This window comes from Lithobates pipiens, unplaced genomic scaffold (genome assembly GCF_037356315.1).
Source record: "Lithobates pipiens isolate NorthernLeopardFrog02 unplaced genomic scaffold, aLitPip1_a1.2 Scaffold_8, whole genome shotgun sequence".
NCBI lineage: Eukaryota > Metazoa > Chordata > Amphibia > Anura > Ranidae > Lithobates > Lithobates pipiens.
In genome coordinates, this window is record NW_027507903.1 from 309,563,944 (window position 1) to 309,586,090 (window position 22,147).

At 40.6% G+C, this 22,147-nt stretch overlaps 1 protein-coding gene across 1 annotated transcript in view; it reads right to left on the bottom strand.

The window, feature by feature from the left end:
- Positions 1 to 22,147, bottom strand: part of ABLIM3 (actin binding LIM protein family member 3) — a 419,647-nt gene that overhangs the window by 13,062 nt on the left and 384,438 nt on the right. The window contains exons 16-21 of the mRNA XM_077472736.1: positions 17,990 to 18,131; positions 15,149 to 15,178; positions 12,059 to 12,117; positions 10,328 to 10,388; positions 9,615 to 9,622; positions 203 to 283 (exon numbers count right to left, since the gene is read on the bottom strand). Coding sequence (XP_077328862.1) covers positions 203 to 283; positions 9,615 to 9,622; positions 10,328 to 10,388; positions 12,059 to 12,117; positions 15,149 to 15,178; positions 17,990 to 18,131 — 381 coding nt within the window. The remainder of the gene's footprint in view (positions 1 to 202; positions 284 to 9,614; positions 9,623 to 10,327; positions 10,389 to 12,058; positions 12,118 to 15,148; positions 15,179 to 17,989; positions 18,132 to 22,147) is intronic.

Genomic DNA, 22,147 nt, shown 5'->3' on the forward strand with positions numbered 1-22,147 from the left:
GGGTTTCATATTCGGGTAGCGTGGGAGGCTGTTTTCATGCTCTTTTCAGGCGCTATTTCTGGCACTAAAATGCATAAAAACCTCCTCAGCGTGAAAGGCGTCTTACTTGTACAGCATGTTCATCATATCATTGGCCTTTTAGATGTTTTGGAAAAGGTTAATCAATATAAATGTGCTGAAAGCATTCTGGTAAATTACTTACTTCCAATCGAGTCCGGTCGGCATCTTTAGGCAGCCTATTCCTCCCTCTAGTGGTTACCATGAGTAATTCATAAGGATAGATCTATAAAAATTAAAAAAAAAGATCCAATAGCCGATGGCACAATATTGCTCAGTTACAAAGAAAACCTTTTATGCAATGAATATTCTGGGGTTGTTTTTGGAAATAAGTTTCAGTGTGAAAGAATGCCTTGCTGACTACAGAGATAAATGCTGGCCAGTTGTGGGTTGGCTGTGGCAGCCTGGAATGGGACAAGCTGTGATCTAAAGTTGTTTTATTTATTTGCTCAAGGAGCTTATTTAAAAAAAAAAAAGTATCCTTTTCTTTTAAAGCTGAATATATGCATTCATTATTCATTATCAAAGAATACATTTTTTTTAAATTCAAGAGGCATTAGTGTCTGAATCTGTCTTAGTATTATCCTCTTGTAATCCCCTATACCAGGGATATGCAATTAGCGGACCTCCAGCTGTTGCAAAACAAGAAGTCCCATCATGCCCCTGCCTCTGGGTGTCATGCCTGTGGCTGTCAGAGTCTTGCTATTATACCTCATGGGACTTGTAGTTCTGCAACAGCTGGAGGTCCGCTAATTGCATATGCCTGCCCTATACAGAAAAGCTCAAACTGGCAGAGGAAAAAGCAGTACAAAGAGCTACTAAGGGAAACTGGAGTGCTTGTGTTCCAACAAGGAGCATGATGATAGGAGGAGAGAGTTGACAGCTTCTACAATCACTGTCCAATCACAGGTTGGGGGAGGGACAATGCCTTTGGTACTTAAAGTGGAATATCACTCAAGTATAAAAAAAAATGAAAGGCCAGCAGCTACAAATATTGCAGCTGTTGACTTTTATTAAATGGGTACTCCTCACTCCAGGAGCCCCCAATGCCACCATCTTTCTTAAGGGTAGCCAGCTGTGACTTCCCGTGCATGTGTGAGACATGCTGCGCTTGCAGAGTGGTCCCGCAGCCTTCTGGAAACTGTGGCATGTACCAGAAGGCTGTGGGTGCCCTTCTTACCTAGGCAGGAAGAGTAGAAGTGGGTACCTGTTGGAAAAGGGGGGGGGGGAGCAGGGAGGATCCGTGAACTTCCTTGGGATTTTAGAATTTTAACATTACAATCTATGACACGCATGTCCCAAAGAAAACCCCCAAAGTACAATACTTCTCAATGACCAATCAGAACAAATCTTTCCCTGATTAGTCAGGTATTCATGACGGTTTACACATATGCAATGACAGGCTGCAATGACCGCATTGCTGTGCAGATCAAATGCGATGTCTGTGAGTTGAGAATTTCTGTATGGCTGAAATTGCATCACATTCGCAGAAAAGAAAGGGTGCAGGATCCTTTTTTGGTGTGCAGTGGAATCGAATCGCATGGGTGTTCACATCTATGTAATTTTAGACCATTTGACAGTTTGCACTGCGATATGTGAACCGATTTGGGGGGTGTCATTAACTTTCTATTGACACCGGCAGCAGTTCACATAGGGCAGTGTGAACCACTGGTGGGTGACATGCGATGCGGGAAACCGCACAGGAATCGCGTGGGTTTTCGCACTGCATATGTGTGAACCGAGCCTTAAACTGAAATACCATTGGTTGTTACATGTTACTCTATTCTGCATATCATAATTGTTCTTCATGCTTTCTTTCTGAACAAGCCCATTAACCACTTGACCTCCGGAAGATTTACCCACCTTCATGACCAGGCCACGTTTTGCGATACGGCACTAAATTACTTTAACTGTCAATTGCTCAGTTATGCCACGCTGTACCCTAATAAAATTTATGTCATTTCTTTCCCCACAAATAGAGTTTTCTTTTGGTGGTAATTGATCACCACTTTTTTTTTTGCGTTATAAACAAAAAAAGAATAAAAATTTTAAATGAAAAAAAAACAATATTTTTTTCTTTCTGCTATAAAACATAGCTATTTTTTTTAAATAAGTACATTTAGGCCAATATGTATTCTGCTACATGTTTACATGTTTTTGTTAAAAAAATGGCAATAAGCTTATATTGATTTACGCAAAAGTTAATAGCGTCTACAAACTATGGGAAATATATATATATATATATATATATAATATATTAATACTGGTATCTGCAGTGATCAGCGACTGATAGCGGGACTGTGAAATTGCGGTGGACAACCGGACACTAACAGACACATTTGACACTTTGTAGGAACCAGTCACATTAAAAATATGCACTGTACTAATGGCTGGCTGGGAAGGGGTTAACATCCAGAGTGATCAAGGAGTTAACTGTGTGCCTAGCCAGTGTTTTTGTGACATGTGTGTGCTGTTTTTACTAAGGGACACAAAATCCATTCCTTTCCCCCTTTCAGAACGAAGCTCTGCCTTGTTCACATAGGCAGATCTCAGTTTTATGTGTTTACGATTAATCACAGCAGAAGCAGCCCCCTGTAGGCAGAAGTGCAGAATCACGTATAAATATCCTGTGATCCTGCACAGGAGGGCCACCCTTTAGCAGTAAATCTGCTATAAGATGGCCTCAAAGTGGTTAAAGTAGAACCATAGGCAAAACATTTTATTTTTATTTTGTATAGAGTAAGGAAGGGTTATAACCTTGTGAGTATTTTACCCTCTATGTCCCACTGGGGAAATTTCCCTTTATTTCCCGTCCCATAGCTAAAACCCCAGGGTTTCACCTGGCTCACCAGAACTAGCATCCCCATTGGACGATTTCCCCTCTATTCCTGTTCTAGTGACAACCCACAATTTGGGATTTTCTTTCACTTTCTGTGATAATGGTAAACAGGACAAATAGGGTGGATGAATCTCCTTAAAGCGGGAGTCCGCCGGGACTCGATCGTCTCTCGGGTGCTGCCGCCGCCATCTTGGGTATGGGAATCAGGAAGTGGAGCCTTTCGGCTTCATTTCCTGGTTCCCTACTGCGCATGCGCGAGTCGCGCTGTGCAATAAGGATGGACCCGCTGCCTCTGGGATCTGTGTGTTTCCCAGCAGGCAGCGGGGGACTTTCGGAAAGGGGCGTAATCTACGCCCCTTTCCGCAGAGAGCTATCCCGGAAGTGGGTGCAGATACCTGTACTGTACAGGTACCTGCACCCCCTCCCCCCTGAAAGGTGCCAATTGTGGCGCCGGAGGGGGGGAGGGTTTCGATGAGCGGAAGGTTCACTTTAGGGTGGACCTCCGCTTTAATAGGGGCACCGGAAGCAATAAAAACTAATAGGAGGTGTAACACCTTTACACTACATCCACAACAACAAAAAAAAAGAGATAAGTTTTGCCTTTAGTTAAAATGTAATATTCGAATATCCGTATAGCAAAAAAATGCTACTTTTGGGATAGCGTAAACTTGTGCTGATATGGAGTCAGCCATTGCTTACCCTTCTTTATAAAAAAATGGTACCTGACTGGCTCTCATGCCTTCAATACCCTTTGTGTCACTGATCAGGAACATGTATTTAGCTTAGGAGTTCTGATTTCATTGGCTGTTAGGTTGTTGTGAGTTGGTGACTCAAAATATTGAAGCCACAGACAAGCGGGCACCATTCGCACTAATGTTTTGCCCCGCTGCAAATTCCAGCATCAGAAATGTACTAATTCCTATGGCTGGGATTGACAGTTGTGTGCAGATAGCAGTGGCCATTGAGCCCATACTGATGGTTGCAGCTATTCCTGTCTGTTCGCAAAGCCAGTGATCATCACTAAATGCCCATGCAAATACAGCCTTAAAGCGGTGTTCCGCCCCCCCCATCCCCCCAAAAAATTAAAAGACAACGGTTACACATACTGAAGCTGCTGACGACACTTACCTGAACCCATCAGTCCCTGTGCGAAGCACGCTGCTCCAAAAAAGGTGCCAAATGTGGCACGCGGGGGGTGGGGGGCGTTGAATCACATAAGCGGAAGTTACACTTTTGGGTGCAACTCCGCTTTAAGATGAAAATTGAGGAGTTTTCGATAAGCATTATGGGATTGATGGCTAGATTTGAAATCTCCACCAATGATATGCTTTATTTTCTGCTTATCTAAATGCTCTTGGTGAAACTGAGCTGTCTGAAGATGAGTAGGCTTTAATTTTTGTCCCATGTAACATACTAGTTCCCTTACACATATATACAATATATATAACATTGAAGCTTACACAACTGTCACAGCATGGAACTGTGTGCATATGTATATATCTATCTATCTATCTATATATATATATATATATATATATATATATATATATATATATATATATATATATATATATATACATACAAACACTATATTGTCAAAAGTATTGGGACACCCCTCCAAATCATTGGATTCATATTCCAATCACCTCCATGGCCACAGGTGTATAAAATCAAGCACCTAGGCACTAAATATTTCACGGTCAACTATTAGTAGTATTATAACAAAGTGGAAGCAACTGGGAACAACAGCAACTCCGCCATGAAGTGGTAGGCCATGTAAAATGACAGAGTGGGGTTAGCCCATGCTGAAGCTCACAGTGCGCAGAAGTTGCCAACTGTTTGCAGAGTCAATAGCTACAGACCTCCAAACTTTGTGTGGCCTTCAGATTAGCACAACAACAGTGCATAGAGAGCTTCATGGAATGGGTTTCCTAGGCTGAGCAGCTGCATCCAACCCTTACATTACCAATTCCAATGCAAAGCGTCAGATGTAGTGGTGTAAAGCACTCCACCCCTGGACTCTAGAGCAGTGGAGGAAGGTTCTCTGGAGTGACAAATCACACTTCCCTGTCTGGCAATCCTATGGAAGTGTCTGGGTTTGGCAGTTGCCAGGGAACCTTAGCTGCCTGACTGCATTGTGCCAAGTGTACAATTTGGTGGAGTGGGGTTATGGTGAGGGCTTGTTTTTCAGGGGTCGGGGTTGGGCTTAGCCCTTAGATCCGGTGAAAGGAATTTTTAAGGCGTCAGCATACCCAGACATTTTGGACAATTTCATGCTGCCAACTTTGCGGGAACAGTTTGGGGATGCCCCTTCCTATTCCTACATGACTGCACACAAGTGCATAAACAAGGTCCATAAAGACATGAATGAGCGAGTTTGGTGTCTATAAAGACATGGATGAGCAAGTTTGGTGTGAAGAAATTTGAGTGGCCTGAACAGCATCCTGACCTCAATTTGAAAGAACACCTTTGGGATGAATTAGAGCAGACATTGCAAATGTGCTTCTGGAAGAATGGTCAAGCATTCCCATAGACACACTCCTAAACCCTATGGACAGCCTTCCTAGAAGAGTTGAAGCTGATTGAGATATATATATATATATATATATATATATATATATATATATATATATATATATATATATATATATATATATATATAAAATATACAGTTAGGTCCATATATATTTGGACCCAGGCACAATTTTAGTTTTTTTGCAGGTATTTACCAAAACATATTCAAGCTATAGTTATATAATGGATATGTTCTGAAAGTGCATGCTCTCAGGTTTAATTTGAAGGTATGTACATCCAAATTGGAGGAAGAGTTTAGGAATTACATCTCTTAAGAATAGCAAACCCCCCTTTTTCAAAAATAATTTGACAATTGAATCAAAAGCTGTTTCATGGCCAGGTTTGGGTCACTCCTTTGTTATTTATTCATCACTTAAGCAGGTAAAATTTCTGGAGTTGATTTTAAGTGTGGTATTTGCATTTGGAATCTATTGCTGTGAAAGTACATCATTAGTTCAAAGGAGCTGTCCATGCAAGTGAAACAGGCCATTGTAAGGCTTAAAAAATGAAACAAATCCATCAGAGAGATTGCAGCAACATTGGGAGTGGCCAAATCAAAAGTTTGGTACATTCTGAGGAAAGAAGATCGCACTGGTGAGCTCAGCAACATAAAAAGGCCTGGACGTCCACAGGAGACAATGGTGGTGGATGATCGTATGATCCTCTCTATGGGTAAAGAAACACCCATTCACAACATCCAGACAAGTGAAGGACGCGCTTTAGGAGGTGGGCGTATCATTGTCAAAGTCTACAATCAAGAGAAGACTTCACTAGAGAAAATATAGAGGGTTCACCACAAGGTGCAAACCATTCATAAGCCTGAAGAAGGGAAAAGCCAGATTTGACTTTGCCAAAAAAACATCTAAAAAAAGCAAGACTAGTTCTGGAAAAGCATTGTTTGGATGGATGAAACTAAGAATAATCTGTAGTAGAATGACAGGAAGAAAAAAGTGTGGAGAAGGCTTGGAACAACTCATGATCCAAAGCACACATCTTCTGTAAAACACGGTGGAGGCAGTGTGATGGCATGGGCATGCATGGCTTCCAGTGGCACTGGGTCATTGGTGTTTATTGATGATGTGACAGAAGACAGAAGCAGCCGGATGAATTCTGCAATGTTTAGAGATATACTGTCAGTCCAGATTCAGCCAAATGCAGCAAAGTTTATTGGACGGTGCTTCAATAGGAGATTGGAAAAACCTGGTCTGATGAGTCTCGATTTCAGCTGCGACATTCAGATGGTAGGGTCAGAATTTGGCATAAACAACATGAAAACATGGATCCATCCTGCCTTGTATCAATGGTTCAGGTTGGTGGTGGTGGTGTAATGGTGTGGAGGATTTTTTCTTGGCACACTTCGGGCCCCTTAGTACCAACTCAGCATCATTTAAGTGCCATCACCTACCTGAGTATTGTTGCTGACCATGTCCATCGCTTTATGACTACAGTGTACCCATCTTCTGATGGCTACTTCCAGCAGGATAATGCACCATGTCACAAAGCTCAAACCATCTCACCACTGGACAATGAGGTCACTGTACTCCAATGGCCTCCACAGTCACCAGATGTCAATCCAATAGAGAACCTTTGGGATGTGGTGGAACAGCAGATTTGCATCATGGATGTGCAGCCGACAAATCTGCAACAACTGCGTGATGCTATTATGTCAATATGGACCAAATCTCTGAGGAATGTTTCCAACACCTTGTTGAATCTATGCCACGAAGAATTAAGGCTGTCCTGAAGGCAAAAGGGGGTCCAACCGGTACTAGCAAGGTTTACCCAATAAAGTAGCCAGTTAGTGTATATATATATATATATATATATATATATATATATATATATATATATATATACACACACACACACACATTTACATATACCGTGTGTGTGTGTGTATGTTTGTATATATATATATATATATATATATATATGTATATATATATATATATATACACACACACACGGCTCCTTGCTGAGATAGCTGTGTCAGCTTCAACGTTATATTATTTCTGTTTGTATGCTTTTTTTTCCAATTTTTTTATTGTATAACTCAATAAAAACTATTTGATTAAAATAAAAGAAGCACCTTTTGTTAAAATAAATAAATAAAAGAAGCACAATGGCATTGTTTCAGTAGGAGGCACAATGGGCAATAGTAATGGTGCAGTACTGAGAACCTGAGTGTCCTGGAACTATTCTGAAATCCGAGCTCAAAGGTCAACTTTCAGACTGGATTAAACAAATGTGAAAGGATTTAACAAAACCTCTAATGTTCTTACAATTCAATCTGAATTAATGCTGCTATCTTTGAATGTTTCCACATCTGATATGCTGCGACAACCTGAGTCAGAGCAGTACGGCCCCATTGCAAAACTGGGGTTCAGCTAAGTAACTTACACAGAAAATAAACATAACCTAATTGTATTTCTTTGGCAAATCTTTGTTTTTTTTAAATTTTTCTTCTGTTTGGGGTAAAGATGAGAAGAATAAGGCCGGCCATATTCTAGCAAATTTCCGTAGCAAATTTCTGCGGGTTGCAGGAAAGAAATTTGCTTGATTCTTGATTATTGCTAGCCGCTTGCGATAATCTAAGGTAAAACCTGGCATGCTGGTGGTACCCAAGTTGATCTATCAACTTGGTACATTCAGCCTGCCCATACACGGTTCAAATCTTTGCCGGTTCAGCAGGAATCAGCCGAGATTCGAACTGTGTATGGCCTGCATTAGAACCTCTGTCAGTTTTTCTTAATACATTGTATAAGGCCCAAACTTCTGATATACTCTTATGATTACAGCAACATGCAAAAAGTTGGGGGAACTTGTTCTTTGGATTTATAACTAAAAAAAGAAAGAAAGAAAAGAAAAGCATAGTGTAGCATTGGGTAAAATGTGTAAGATGTATTTTAAAGCAGAGGTTAACACAAAAATGTAACCTCCGCTTTTCGTAACCCTCCCTCCCTCCGGTGTCACATTTGGCACCTTTCAGGGGGGTGCAGATACCTGACTCCCATGGGAGTCTACGCCTCTTACCGTCCCCCCACGCTGTCTGCTGGGACACACACGGGTCCCAGAGACAGCAGTGACCATTCGGATTGTGCAGCGCGACTCGCGCATGCGCAGTAGGGAACCGAGAAGTGAAGCCACAAGGCTTCATTTCCTGATTCCCTTACCGACGATGGTAGTCGGAAAAATATTGGATGGTATTTCCAACGGAATTACGCTCAAGCTTGGCTTGTATACACACGGTTACACAAAAGTTCTCTCAACTTTCGGCCGCCAAGAATGCGGTGACGTGCAACACCACGTCAAGCCGAGAAAATTAAGTTCAATGCTTCCGAGCATGCGTCAAATTGTTCCGAGCATGCACGTGAATTTTGCACGTCGGAATTGCTACAGACGATCGGAATTTCCAATCTGAACTTTTTCCGTTGGAAAAATAGAGAACCTGCTCTCAATCTTTTGCTAGTGGAAATTCCTTCAGCAAAAGTTCAATGGAGCATACACACGGTCTGAATTTCCGACCAAAAGCTCAGATCACACTTTTGCTGGCGGGATTTCCGATCGCGTGTACGGGGCTTTTGAGTCTTACAGACACTGCAGCCTAAACACATGGCACACAATTTACCAGCTCAAATTTATTTTACAGTGCCCATACTCCGGTATTGTTTTTGGCCAGAGTTCAGCTTTCATTTTATCCACAACAACACTGTGCTCTTGTGTCCTTTTTCTAGGATTATTTTAAGCTCGTTACTGTTTCTGTCTTGATTGTGAATGGACTGAGCAACATTCACTGGCCTGCAACCGTAATGCCACTGCGCTGCAGGTGCTATTCCATAAATTTTCTATTGGAAAGGACGCTCTGCTATAAAACCACCAAAAAAAGCATATATTGGGGTTCTGGATTCTAAGTGAATTCTCTGAATGGAAGGCTTAACCTATTAATTACAAAGATAAAGTATACAGATTGCCTGCAGAGTAATTTGACGTGGGTGGTTGAAACGGTATTGATTTCCATTAAGGATATAGTGAAGGTCCTTGGAACTATGGTTGATTGCACATTAAAAAGCAGATTCCTCTGATGTCACATAACCTGCCATAGTAACAGTTCTCCTATTCACAAAGCAATTGTGGGTCTTCTCACCTTGTACTCTGCAATACAGAAAAGAAAAGATACACAGGTAAGAAAAAAAGGAAAAATACAGAATACTTTACTATTCTTTCTTATATATAAACATTTTACAGTTTTCCAAACTGTATACTGTTTAGTTATTTTTATTGTATTATGGTTTTTCATGTTCATCTTGTAATAAGTAATACTCATGGTTGCAGGAAATAAATTCACACCATGTATGGCATGCCTAAGTAGTACCCTGAAATATTTAGTTTTTGTCTCCTTTGCAAGGGAATTTGCCCCAGGACTTAGTGAACACGGTTATGCTCTACTCATGTGCAAAGTGAAATATCACCTCATTCATTAAGCTCTAGGGACAAATATAAAGTGAACAACCTATTTGCCTTTAGTAAATCAACCCTACTGATTTAGAACAAGTAGCCAGATCCAGAGTGCTGTTTCATGGCCTTCATTTAGGTTTTGGATCACTAACTAGATGTGAGGGCTCAACATAGTATTTTCACAGAAAAAAGGCCATTGTAAACCATTTTCAATCACCAATCAGTCACCGACTAATAACATGTGGGGGTATAGGACTATAAAGCAATAAAAATGTGCCAGGACAATGGGGATTTAAGTCTTTTTCTTTACCATTGCTAGCCTTTTAGACATTAAAAAAATTATAACATTAAAAATTGTCATAAATAAGCTGATGTTCATCATGTTTTTTTCTAGTAACATACCTCTCATTCCCCAGTTCACTGCATTGGCACTATCATAGTGGAAGAGTTCCGTACTTGGCGGCTGTAAGAAATACCACAGGACGATTAGAAATGGGGTATGCAGAACAAACATGCAAAGACAATATTTAGGGTCCATACACACTGGGCTTAAAAAAACACCAGCTCCCTTGGCAGAAAAAAAAAGCGCTCATATAGAGTGTTTTTGTGCAGGCGTGCAGCCATGTACTGATCTTGAAAGTGTCATTAAAGTGTATGTCCACCTAAAAAAAATGTGATCTATTGAAAACCATCATTGAATCAATTAGTGTTGCAATCCATTGTCTGAAACAATCATTTAGAACAGCCATTATCAACCAGGGTTCTGTGGAACCCTGGGGTTCCTCCAGATATTGCTAGGGGTTCCTTGAGCTGTGGCTGACGAACCACCTATTTGATGATGCCTACAGAGTTCAAGGTTCAGCACCACTTGGCAAAGCCAGCAGCATGACACCAAATATCTTTTTAGCTGTCTTTAGGGGTGGCATTATGAACACCACTTTAGGGGGGGGCATTGTTCCTATTGAGCCCTGATGATTTGGTTTTAGTAAGGGTTCCTCGATGCATAAAAATTATTTTTTTGGGGTTCCTCTAGCATTAAAAGGTTGAGAAACCTGATTTAGAACCTTGCCAGCATTGAAATCTATCTAAAGATCATTAAATCAATCTATTAAATGATGGTATCAATATGGGTATGGCCACCTTAAGATCAACAATGAGAATTCATTGTTGCACCGCTAACAGGATTGCTGACATTGGCATCAATCATTAATCATTGTATCATAGCTCCAAATATTTAAAGTTGTGGCCTTTAATAAACTCTCTCATGTTAAAAACGAAAGAACTGGCCTTGATTAATCTGGAACCTTTATGATTGGGTAGGTGTGCCATTCACACTGTCTCTAGTATGGAAGCAACCAAGATTTAATCTGTCAAATGATGCATTTCAATAAAACGTTAGTCACTTCATCAAATCACGTAGTGGATGGCACTTCCACACCATAGACACAGACAGTTCTAACAGAAACACACATCCAGCCATCCCATTATCTGGTAGACAATGGATAATTGCAATGTACAGGGGCTGCATGGGAATAACCATACTTCTCCACCTGTGCAGACGCAGTTGCCTACATTTAGAAACCCTGGAAAATAACTGCACTCTTTATATTAATCCTAATTGCTCTTAGTTTTTATTTTCTAAGATTTAGGCTATAGTGCACCACTTTTCTTGTTTAAAGTGTAAGTAAACCCTCCTATCGTTTTCAGCCAAGGAAGCTGACATTGTTGCTTCTATTTAATCTACAACTGCCATGATGCTGCACATGTGATCATTTATGACACCAGCCATTGGATGGTTTGAAAGTTTGGTTGAGAGCACAACCAATGGGAGTGTTACATTACCGGCATGTGCCCAAATGAAGCGGTTTTATGGATGGGTTTACTTCCGCTTTAACCTCAGATAGGCCCTGCCCAAAAGGAACACCCAGTTCACCATAATGCTTCTGTTGCACTGAGACTGCCGTCTCCTGATGCTGGCCTAGACAGACAGAGCTAGGAAATCAGAATCATTGATCTTCTGGATAGTCTCTTGCTAGTGAGGCTTTCAGCCTACTGGAATTTGTTGATCATGGACTTGAACACTAGCAAACAATTGGCATGGTTCTAATTTTCCATATAGTCCCTTTACCGTACCCTGTGAAGACCATTTCTTCTGTATGCTGGGAGTGAGGCAGACTTGTTGATTAGAGGATCTGCAAAATACACAAAAAAATATGTTTTAAATGTACAAGTTCCATTGAGAAGCTATGATGATAGATTAGAGAAACTGAATTTATTCTCTCTTGAGAAGGAGACTAAAAGGGGATTTGATCAACATTTATAAATACATAAAAGGTCTATATAGTGAACATAGTGTGGAGTTAGTCACTTTAAGGTCATCACAGAGGACAAGTGGGCACTCCTTACATCTGGAGGAAAAGAAATGTAATCTCCAAATACAGAAAGGTTTCTTCACGGTAAGAGCTATAAAAATGTGGAATAGACTCACTCCAGGGGTGGTTCTGGCAAGTTCAGTAGATTGCTTTAAAAAAGGCCTTTTTCTAAATGCACATAATATAACTGGATACTAACATTTATTGGGAAAGTTGATCCAGGAAATCCGATTGCCTCTCAGATGATCAGGAATTATTTTTTTCCTCTGCTGTAGCAAATTGGATCATGCTTTGCTGGGGTTTTTTGCCTTCCTCTGGTTTAACTGTGGGTATAGGGTTATGTATGTAGGATTGTATAATTTTCCCCCCCTTTTATTGGTTGAACTAGATGGACTTGTGTCTTTTTTCAACCAGAGAAACTATGTAACTATGTAAGTGAAAGTGTTACTAAACCTAAAAACGTTTTTTTACTTTAATGCATTATTTGCATTAAGGTATAAAAACGTTTTCAGCCCCCCTGTGCCCCCCCCCCTTTTCTCCTGTGTGAAGAGTAAGAGAGGGGAGAAGAGATCAGTACTGTGCATGGCTGCATCTTTTCTCTCCTTACTTCCTTTTCACACAGCATTCGAGCAGCAGCAGGAGCCACTGGCTCTTGCTGCTGTCAATCAAATGCCGTGAAGAGGAAGTGGGCCTAAGTCCTGCTGTGTAAGTCTATGAAGCGTGGCTCCATAGACTTACACAGTTTTTCCCATAGCAAGCGGCTGGTTATGGTTGTCCTAAAAAGAAGAGGAGGAGCCATGATTGCCATCAGGGACCCCAGAAGAGGAGGACCGGGGCCACATTGTGCAATACCACTGCACAGAGCAGGTAAGTGTTACATATTTGTTATTTTAATTAAAAAAAAATCAGACTTTAGTAACACTGTAATGTCAGGAATAATACATGTCTTTCTTCTTTAAATAAGTATGATATAGTCCAGGTAAAATATCTATGAATCCTAAAAGCTGTGCAAATGTTATTTATTTGAACAAAAAAAATGTGTCAACTGAATGATGTTACCAATCATTATGACAGGTAACTGTAGGTCTGACACTTCAACCCCATTAACCACTTAAGGACCACCCACTGCAGATTTACTGTGGCAGGGCGGCTCTATTGTGTAAAACGACGTACCTGTAACATTCATGTAACAGATACTGTGGGTACGCCCGTGGCATGGAGCGGGAGCCGATGCATGTGGCCGGTGGCTGCGATGTCTGCTGGCCACCTACGATCACTCCACAGAGAGGCAGAATGGGGATCTGCCTATGTAAACAAGGCAGATCCCCGTTCTGACCGGGGAGTACAGAGAGATTGTCTGTTCCTAGTAATCAGGAACAGTGATCTCTGTGTCCTCCCTGTCAGTCAGTCCCCCACATAGTTAGAAAGCACCTCCTTAGGACACACTTAACCCTAGTGTTAACCCCTTCCCTGCCAGTGTTATGTATACAGTAATCAGTGCATTTATTTTTAGCTCTGATCACTGTATCGGTGTCACTGGTCCCCAAAAAGTGTCAGTGTCACCTGTATGTCATTTTGTGTAATAGATACTGTGTGCCTGCACCCGTGGCACAGAGCGGGAGCCGATGCACACGGACGTGATGTTTGCCGGCCACCTGCGATCACTCCACAGAGAGGCAGAATGGGGATCTGCCTATGTAAACAAGGCAGATCTCCGTACTGACAGGGGAGTATGGCAAGATCGTCATTTTTTTTTAGCATTGATCACTGAATTGGTGTCAATGCTCCCCAAAAAGTGTCACTTGGGGTCAGATTTGTCCCCTGCAATGTCACAGTCCCGTTAAAATCGCTGATCGCCATTACTAGTAAATATATCCCCTATTTTGTAGGTGCTATAACTTTTGCGCAATCCAACCAATATACGTTTATTGTGATTTTTTTTACCAAAAATATTTAGCAAAATACTTTTTTTTTTTTAAGTTTTTTATTGGATATGTTTTATAGCAGAAAGTAAAAAAAATATATATTTTTTTTCTAAATTGTCAGTCTTTTAGAGCAATAAATAAAAACCGCAGAAGTGATCCAATGCCACCAAAAGAAAGCTCTATTTGAAGGGAAAAAAAGAACATTGAGTTTTTTTTGGGTACAGCCTTGCAGGCCCACTCAATTGTCAGTTAAAATAATGCAGTGCTGTTTCGCAAAAAAAGGGGGTAAATCCTTGCGGGTCCTTAAAGTGTTACTAAACCCAAAACCGTAAAATCAGTCTGTATATGCAGCATAGCATGCTTGTTATACTCCCTGTGGAACTTAAGGGGATAATCCTCTGCATTGTGTAAAAAGGCAGTTTTATCCTTTATGCATAGATGTGCTAACACAGGCAGAGTAGCCGACCCTCACAAGCTCAGTTGTGTCTTTTATGCTGGAGAGAACAGCTTCTCAGCCAGGTCACATGATACTGACATCACTCATGTGGCCGTGTATACAGGCTGTAGTGAAAATCTCCTCCTAACTGCACTCTCAGCACTAGAGAAATTGTGCAGTTTATCATTTAACTGTGGTATACAGATTATCCATAAAAGGTATATATAGTGGCAGTATTTTAATTTAAAAAGATTTATAAGCTGTGGACACTATTGGGGGGGGGGGGGGGGGGGGCGATTAACTATTTTCATATTACTGGGTTTAGTAACACTTTAAGTGGTTAAAAGAGTTGAAAATTTAATCGAATCCCCTGTTGTTGCTAATGGAGCCATGCTTCATAACTGTAAACAAATTTGCAGAATAGAAGAATGTTTCCACTTTCATACAAAAGTAGCTTAGTGCAAAGGGATTAATGCATAGCTGTACTTACCACTGTCAGCCAGGTAGCACTTGTTGGGAGCTGTAAAATAAAACGTGATTCCAGATTTGTTTATGGGGATCAACAGTTTCTTGTGAGTACTACAGAAGTAGTTAAATGTACAGAATAAAACTGAAATAAACTCAAATGTCTCCATATCTCCAAATTTCATGAAACTTACTTGCTTTCAGACCTATATGTTAATGTTGATTTAGAGATGGATGTTGTATTTTTGTACTTTTTTGTTAACCTCTAAAAAAAATTTATGGAAAATAAAAATATTGTAGTGTTGCAAATAGAGCTTGCCAAGTCAGACTTGAACAACTTTATTACAGTTATTCATTAACCTGCATAGGTTTCATGTTCTAAACATCACCTGAACAAAGGAATCAACTATTTGATAAGCTCCAAGTGTTAAAGCCCAACTCCAGGTTTTACTGAATTTTGAAAAAGTTAGCTTGGACCAAATAAACCTATTAAAGTTTACTGAAACTTGGAGTTAGGCTTTAAGAATCTTGCTCATAGGGAAGATGTGTAGCTATTTTAAACCTAGGATCCTTACAAACATATGAGCTGTGATCTCATATTAATGGTTCTGCAAGGTCCTTCTCCAGAACCAATACAACTGCATAGCAGAAAGTCACTATACAATGGCAGGTCTACAATATGTAATACAAATTATCTGGGCAATGCCTTATAGCAGGGGTGCTCAATCTTTTTAAGGGCAAGGTCACTAAAGTAATTTGGTAACTGGTCACAGGAGCATAAGCTTATGTGGCTCCTGTCCCCTCCGCACCCATCTACTTCCTCTTCTGCCAGCATCAGATCAATGCACTCTGATGCTCTGGGATGTCGGGTCTGCAATTATCGTAATCTGGGCATGCCGACCCACCATCCCAGAGCATGGGCATGCACTTCCCTGGTTTGAGGTCATGGGCCCCATGAGAGGGCTCTACGGGCCACTGGTTGAGCACCCCTTCATAGCTTATGGTTTGGACTAGTTAGTTGGACTGGTTAGCATTTTTGCTTGCACATGATTGGATGAAGGAAGTCAAGAGAGCTTCACCTCACTTACTAAGCTCTGAGGAAAATTCACTTGCAAAGGGAAGATTGTATTTGCCTTTAGTAAATCAACTCCCGTATGTGGGCTGATGTAAGAACTTGTATTCATTACAAATGTAGTTTTGCTTATTTAGTCCCTAGCTTGTACATTTTAAGCCTAATTTACAGAGAATACACATCCTCTCAATCTCAGCCAATATATGTGGCATGCATGTGTACCCTGGCTCCTATCCTGGCCACAGATGTTACAATCTGATTACAGTTCTACAGATTTACCAAAATGATGTAAGGTAAGTAGCTACCTAGACAGCCCATTTGATTTGTATTTAGTTAGGCAGGCATTTGCACTTCTTAGTTGTTGGAAAAACTATAAGAGATTGTACACTCATATTGTACAGTGTACTCAAGAAGCAGGTAAACTGGAGAGTTAGCCTTGTCCCAAAAGACAAAGATCTTTGCATTTTATATTTTTGAATTTAGATGCATGATCACTCTTCTTCTAGAACTATTATTATAATTGTACTTATTTAGATCTATTGACATGGTATTCGGCTTCTGTTTCTTTTGAGAAGGGTTCTCCTTTTACCTTATAGCCAGCCAGGTGCCTTAGTACATTACTGCTTCAAACATAAAATATCAAAAAAGTGAAACGTGGCACTAGCACTTCTCAGATTTTATCCAATAAAGTGTTCTCTTAATATACAGCATATTAAGAAAACATATTACAGGGTAAAATCAGAGTTACTGCAGTGCTACTTTTTAAATTTTTCTTCTTTTATGATTGAAGCAGGAATGTAGTAAGGCACCTGGCTGTTATATATTCATACCTCATATCAACTTTTAATCATTAAAATCTTGTAGACAACGGATTGCATTCCCCTTCTGGACCTGGTACCCTATTTGCTCTGAAGGACTGCTGAGGGTTGATCTGCCTCTGCCTGCCACTATAGACATAACATGCAATATGGAAAAACTAACCCCCCCCTTCCATTCAAAAAAGTTGTACTATTGGATTTCTGCAGATATGTCTGGCAACAACAGGTAAGAGGGGTGAATTCTTTTGGAAAAAAAATGTTTGTACCTTGTATAGCTGGCACCACTGCCTATGGATTCCATTATTGCAAAAATACAGCCCCGCTTAGGTTACTACCAAGTTTATGTGTTCAGTGTTAGAGTGGGTGGAGGTTAGGGGCACATTTTGGAGAAGTATTAAAGGACAATTAGTGTAAGGGGTGTTAAGTGCTAAGGGAGAGACCAAGTCCCATGTTTTTGAAGGGCTGATTAAGTGTTGATGCCTGGTTTAAGGGTTTTGGGCATGTTTCTGCTGGTTCTTACTTGCTCTATTCCTGATGAAAGTGGCAGAAAAAGTAACCCCTAGGCGTATCAGACAGAAGCACCATTACAATACCCCCAGCTACATGAAGTGCCAGTGCTGACACTTATGCAGGCTGTGGAAATGGGGCACTATGGAGGCAAAAATTGTGAAACAATAAATTGTTTTTAAGACACGCAACATTTCATCTTTGTTGCAGATTCACTAATCAGTCTGAAAGTGATTCCTGCAACTGAGCATTGATTACCTCTGTATTCAGAAAAGTTATCCTGAATGTATTTGGCTACATTCCAATTCCCTGTGTGGTCCTTGTATGTCAGTAACATACATAACTCTATAGGACTTCTTATTTTCATTTAGAATAAGGGGTTTGAGTGATGTTTCCTGCACTAATATTGTCCCTAGGCACCTTTACATATGGTAGGAATGCTTTAATGTGCATCTAGGTTGACACTTACATCCATTAAGAGAAGCATCGTAACCGGCAGTGTGTAGAGCCTCTTTACTGCCTGCTGAACTGCGTGGCGGTGTCCAGGGGTCTATATAGGACCGAGCCTTCATCTCCTCCTTTAGGATCATTCTTCCAATGCTACCCTGGAGCTAAAATATAACATTCAATTTACTTTCAGACATTGCCCTGAGATGCATAAGCCATAAGCTGTTACTGAAATCAATCTATACTGGAAATACAATATAAAGAATAAAACTCACTAAAACAAGTATATACTGTATGATCCTATTCAACTTCTCTTTCCATTTAAATTTCCCCTTCATAGTCCATGTATGACAACCCCTCAATGGCAGTATCGAGTCTCAGCAGATTTCAGCAATAATATAATACCTAGCTTGTACACATAAGGATATTTGTTAACTTTGGTGTGTTTTCTTTCTGTCAGATGACTACATTGAAATAAAACACTCCATTCACACTTAATAAAAAGGGTCTTAAACACATACTGAGGAATTCAGGAAGCAGCACTGAATGTGACGGTGCTTGTGACCAATTCATATACCTGTCAGAGACATGTACATGCATTTGTCTGTGTCTGCACTGAGAAAGGAGTACACTGGACACTGGCAGCAATTCTTTTAGAATAAGCTGCAGCCAGTGACAGATTCCAAAAGTGGCAATAGTAAAAACTGCCTGAATCTGGCGCATGTGTTGGTACTTGTATTGTAACTGGCGCAAGGCTTTTATTAATTAGGCGCAGATCATATAAACGGGCCATACTACCAAAAAAGTGACCTTACTACTTTATTGAATTCCCCTGATAGTATCTTAATTTCAATTTTTTTTATACACATTTGAGAAAGGCCTACTAAATGTAAAGATCACATCAGAGTAATCTGTCCATATTGATGCAGAAATGTCCATCAATGCTTGCTCCTCAGTGGCGTCATTCTGTGCCCCCCGATGGGGGGGAGAGGCAAGCATTGACAAGTGTATCCACATCAAACTGGACAGGTTATGCTAATTTGTTCCAGGGGCGTTGCTAGGTCTACAAAAGATCTGGGGCTAGACCCCATAGCAGCATAGTAAACAAAGTCATATGCTTGGGTGGGCATACATACATATATGTGTGTGTGTGCGTATCCCTAGAGAGCCCCCCACTTACATCTGGGTCCCCAGAGAGCTGCCCACATACATCTGGGTCCCCAGAGAACCCCCTTACATCAGGGTCCCCAGAGAACCCCCCCCCCACATCAGAGTCCCCAGACAGCCTTCCCCTTGCATCAGGGTCCTCAGAGAGCCCCCCACTTGCATCAGGGTTCCCAGAGAGCCCCCTTACATTAGGATCCCCAGAGAGCCTACTTCTTAAGTCAGGGTCCCCAGAGAGCCTCTCCCTTAAAATCAGGGTCCCTAGAGAGCCCCCCCCTTAAAATCAGGGTCCCTAGAAAGCCCCCCCCTTAAAATCGGTCCCCAGAGAGCCTCCCCTTTGCATCATGGTCCCCAGAGAGCCTCCCCTCCCCTTGGGGACCCCTGCAGAAACTCAAGGCTATGGGCCCCAGATTCAGGGATAAAGCCCCAAAAGCCACCCCCTAGCAATGCCACTGGTTTTGACCCTTATTTTCCACTGCTGGGGGTACTATTCTTTGCTTTAATCACAAGACTATTCCGTACCCCTGAAATATGGATTCTACTTAAGGAGGAATATTGGGTGTTATACACCATTAATCCATAAAGAGATGAACTAGTTACATTCTCTACTTTGCAAACAATCTCATTTAAGTCTCATCATCATACAGTATTCAATTTCTACTTTGGGTATATCTTGAAACCCTGTTGACTGTGAACTCTTTAAAAAATCACTACACAGGGCTCCTTGGATGTGGCTCCACATTCACCCCCATAGAATGCGACTTTTTCATTTGGATAACCTAAGGCCATATTTTTTATATTTTGATCTTCCACACCTACCTACCCGATGAAGTGGTTTACTCCAGGAAAGAATTCTGAATCTCCTTAACAGTTTCTATTTTGATACCAGGAACAACGCTCACAAAGCCCTTGATCTCAGTGAATCAAGAGTGGTGTACAGTGGATATAAAAAGTCTACACACGCCTGTTAAAATGTCAGGTTTCTGTGATGTAAAATAATGAGACAAAGATAAATCATTTCAGAACTTTCTTCACCTTTAATGTGACCTATATACTGTACAACTCAGTTGAATAACAAACTGAAATCTTTTAGGTGGAGGGAAGTAAAACTAAAAAAAACTAAAATAATATGGTTGCATAAGTGTGCACACCCTTAAACTAATACTTTGTTGGCTTTTGCTGTAGGATGCGAGTAAGAAAATGTCAGGAAATAACTACTAGAACAGCTGAACTTTATTTGGGGTTAATCGGAGGCACTTTAAATGATGGCAGGGACTCCTATTTAACATGAGTTTGAATGTGATTGCTTAATTCTGAACACAGCTACATCCCCAGTTATAAGAGGGTGTGCACACTTCTGCAACCACATTCTTTTAGTCCCCCCCCCCCCAAAAGATTTTAGTTTGTTTTGCAATTGAGTTGTACAGTTTATAGATCACATTAAAGGTGGAAAAAGTTCTGAAATTATTTATCTTTGTGTATCATGTTTTTACATCACAGAAACCTGACATTTTAACAGGAGTGTGTAGACTCTTTATATCCACTGTATATTGTTGATTACCGTTGACCCTCTTTAATTGGAGGAGATTAACCTCTACTGTATATACACACACACAGTGCTGTGAAAAAGTATTTGCACCTTCCTGATTTTTTTTTTCTTTTGCATATTTATCACACTAAAATGATTCAGATCATCAAAAATATTTTAATATTACACAAAGATAACCTAAATAAATACAAAATGCAGTTTTCAAATGATAATTTCATTTATTAAGGCAAAAAAGATGTCCAAATCTGCCTAGCCCTATGTGAAAAGGTAATTGCTTTCCCTTTTCCATGCTAAATCAAGAAGGAACTGTGATTAACCAAATTTTTTGGAAAGCTGAGTTAAATTTCACTTGCTACACCCAGGCCTGATTACTGCCAGACCAAACAAGAAACCACTTAACAGAAGCTGTCTGACAAAGTGAAACATGCTAAAAGATCTAAAAAAGCAACAGCGATCTAAAGAAATTTTGGAACAGATGAGAAACAAATAATTGACATGTATCAGTCTGGAAAGGGTTACAAAGCCACGTCTAAGGCTTTGGGGCTCCAGCCAACCACAGTTAGAGCCATTATCCACAAATGGAGAAAACTTGGAATAGTGGTGAACCTTCCCAGGAGTGGCCACCCTACCAAAATTACTCCAAGAGCACAACGACAACTCATCCAGGAGGTCATAAAAAAACCCAGAACAACATCTAAAGAACTGCATGCCTCACTTGCTTCAGTTAGGGTCAGTGTCATGATACAACAATAAGAAAGAGACTGGGCAAAAATGATATCTTTGGGGGGAGTTCCAAAGCAAAAGCCACTAGTGACCAAAAAGAACACAAAGTCTCGTCTCCTATTTCCCCAAAAACATCATCTTTTGAGCAAATATTCTGTTGACCGATGAGACAAGTTAAACTTTTTGGAAGGTGTGCATCTCAATACATCTGACATAAAACTAGCACAGCATTTCATAAAAAGAACATCATACCAACAGTCAAACATGGTGGTGGTAGTGTGATGGTCTGGATGACCTGGACAACTTGCCATAATTGGCAGTACCATGAATTCTGCGCTCTACCAGAAAATCCTGAAGGAGAATGTATGGTCATCAATTTGTGACCTCAAGCTCAAAGCGCACATGGGTTATTTAGCAGAACAATGATCCAAAACACACCAGCAGGTTCATCTCTCAATGGCTCAAAAAACAAAACAAAATTAAGCTTTTGGAGTAGCCTAGTCAAAGTCCAGACTTAAATCCAAATGAGATGCTGTGGCATTACCTTAAACAGGCCATTAATGCTCGAAAACCCACCAATGTGGCTGAATTAGAAAAATTCTGCAAAGAAGAGTGGGCCAAAATTCCTCCACAGCAATGTGAAAAACTCATTGCCAGTTATTGCAAATGCTTGATGCCAAAGCTGGCTCAAACGGTTATTTAGTTTAGGGGACAATTACTTTTTCCCATAAGACCAGGCATATC